We start from the raw sequence: 2500 nt of genomic DNA, 5'->3' as shown, positions 1-2500 counted from the left end.
ATCAGCAATAAGCAATTTAAATTATCAAGACCAAACTCTGAGGCCATCACTGAATCTGTAGGCAACAGCAAAAAGGGTGTGTCTCACCCATATGTGTGGGTTCGGGGAGAGACGTGGGGGACTTGCTCTGGAGACTTACCGATTGACTACAATACACTAGATGGTCCTGTAGCTTGCCTCCCCAAAAACTGAAATAAAACTGACATCTATGGTCTCATCTACTGGATAAGACATCTTGGGTGAGGTCACATTTTTATTGGATGGATGAGCCACTGCTATTTGCAGCTAGCGCCCGCACCAAGTGGCATAACTAGCACGTCCATAGCAGCTATTCACAGGAACCTGTGTGTAAACACAGCCGTCAGACCGTCTGCCAATGGCCCAGAGGTAGCATCCAAACTAAACAGGGCCGAACAACAAGGCCCTAAGCCCTGTTCAGTCTACGGCCCTAATAGAGATCAAAACGCTGATGTCTGGGATCCGCCCGCCAGGGCTCCTAGTGCGTCTGAAATAAAATCAATTCAGGAAGTACTCTCAACAGGACACAAGCTTGTGAGCAGCACCCGTGTGTGGTAAACATCCACAGACTGACGCTCAGAACAGTCTTCCTGATCCTTGCCCAGTAATGTTATACTGTCTTCATCTTCAGGGATCGCTTCCTTCAGTCTGACATAGCAGTTATCGACCAATCAGCTCTCTTGGGTCCGTCTGCCCTGCGGGGTGCTTGTGAATTGTGCAACGTTACTGTACATCCAACGCCGAGATGGAAAAATGTGATGACAGTGCCATCCAGTGGTCCTAAAGTGAAATTGCTCCTGAAGTGTTTTCATACAGAAATGAAGTGTATCTGAAAAGAAGCGCCACACATTGAAAGAAAATTGATGATCCTATAACCTAAAATTACAGGCAAAAGTTTAATTCATGCAATGTTGGCTGTATCGGCTATCCTGTTCTGAATCCAGTTTCGTTTCGTCAGCCATATCTAAAACCTTTGGTCAGTGATGTAACGATGTTGAACTGTTTTAAACTGAACTTGGTGTGTTGGCAATGGTGGTCTTATCTAAAATGTAATTCCAAATTACAAGGCAAAAGAAAGCAAGTCATAAAAATTTCAAGAAAACCAACACACACACACACACAAACACACACACAAATTAGCCTGCTCCTCTGTGTGGTACTGCCACACGATAAATTGGGAATTTGTCTTACAATTTCCTAATTTTTCTGGCTCAACTAGGGTTTACTTTTGGTTCTTTGATTCCATCTGGAAAACGCTCATCGTGGCCACCCAGGGGATATCCTGTTTGCTAATTCCTATGCACAAAAACAGACATTGATTGGCCAATTTAAATTTCAACAATGAGCTTGAATGCACGTCTATTATGCCGACTGTTCCCTTTCTAGGTGACAGGGAAAACTGGAGAATTACACACAAGCCACACGGTAGAGTAACCTGTAAGTCATACAGACCAGTGGGAACAGCACCTGAGGCTACCCCAGGTGAGTGGACAGTGGGACACATTGAATGAAGTTCCAGAGCTTGTATGAACAGACACTACTGTGACCAATTTGCCTCGCTGTCTGGGATTGGCTGTACAGCGATGGGGAGGGTCCTTTTGTTGCCGTGACACCGACAAACAAACAGGCATCACGTTTTCATCACAATGACCGTAGACTCCACAGGCAACAAAACTTCCAACACCCTTCCCTCCTCACCTTCAGCTCCAAAATGGAGGAAGCCTAATAATACTGACGGCGGGGGAAAAGTCTTGCAGCGATACACAAAAGTCTTTATTTTTGTTGTGTTTTTTAAGCTTTTCTTTTCGTCTGAAGGCAAATCATCACCACCTTTTTTGTACAACAAAAACAGGTTTACATGAGAACGAAAAACAAAACCAAAGCAAAAAAAAATGAAAGAAAAACAAAAGTAAATCCCAGTCTTCATTCCGTTTTCCCTTTTTCCCCCATCATGCCCTGTTTTGTAGTCCACAAAACTAATGACCTTGGCACAAGGGCGTCAGCAGTCAGTCAGTCCTAGATGCGTGTGAGCTGGTGCCAGAGGCTGGACGGTAGGATGCTCTCCACTTTCTCCATGATGAAGTTCAGCGGTGCGAACAGTGTACTGAGGAACTGTGGAGACACAAACAAGACGTGTCATAGCCAACTAACCAACCACGTTACTGGCCAATCAGCAGACTCTTTAGATAAAACCTGCCATGGCATCGTAATGCATAATTATTATTTTTCCTAATCAAAATTAAATTGCTTCCCTCTGCAAAGAAATACAAAGAAGTCACACACATTTTAGAAATAACTTTATTCAAAATGCGAATACTAACAATGTACCACACAACAAAAATATACCACACAGAATAGTAACAGTGGCACAGTACAATTACTTTTAAAGTACATTGAAGAAAAAAAAAAAAAACTAGAACAAACAGTGGTCCATTAGATTAGAGTGGCTATGAGGAATGTGTGAGTGGTTATGAAGGGTCTG

At 43.2% G+C, this 2500-nt stretch overlaps 1 protein-coding gene across 4 annotated transcripts in view; it reads right to left on the bottom strand.

Moving 5' to 3' along the window:
* Nucleotides 1-1761: 1761 nt before the first annotated feature.
* LOC118219168 (suppressor of tumorigenicity 7 protein homolog) overlaps nt 1762-2500 on the bottom strand; it is a 23576-nt gene continuing 22837 nt past the window's right edge. For all 4 annotated transcript variants that reach the window (XM_035402134.1, XM_035402135.1, XM_035402136.1 and 1 more), the window contains one exon: nt 1762-2130. In XM_035402134.1, coding sequence (XP_035258025.1) covers nt 2035-2130 — 96 coding nt within the window. In that variant the 3' untranslated portion in view covers nt 1762-2034. The remainder of the gene's footprint in view (nt 2131-2500) is intronic.

This window comes from Anguilla anguilla, chromosome 19 (assembly GCF_013347855.1).
Source record: "Anguilla anguilla isolate fAngAng1 chromosome 19, fAngAng1.pri, whole genome shotgun sequence".
In the NCBI taxonomy this organism is placed as follows: Eukaryota; Metazoa; Chordata; class Actinopteri; order Anguilliformes; family Anguillidae; genus Anguilla; species Anguilla anguilla.
Note: the sequence above shows the minus strand (reverse complement) of the source record. Positions and strands in the feature narration are given on the sequence as shown.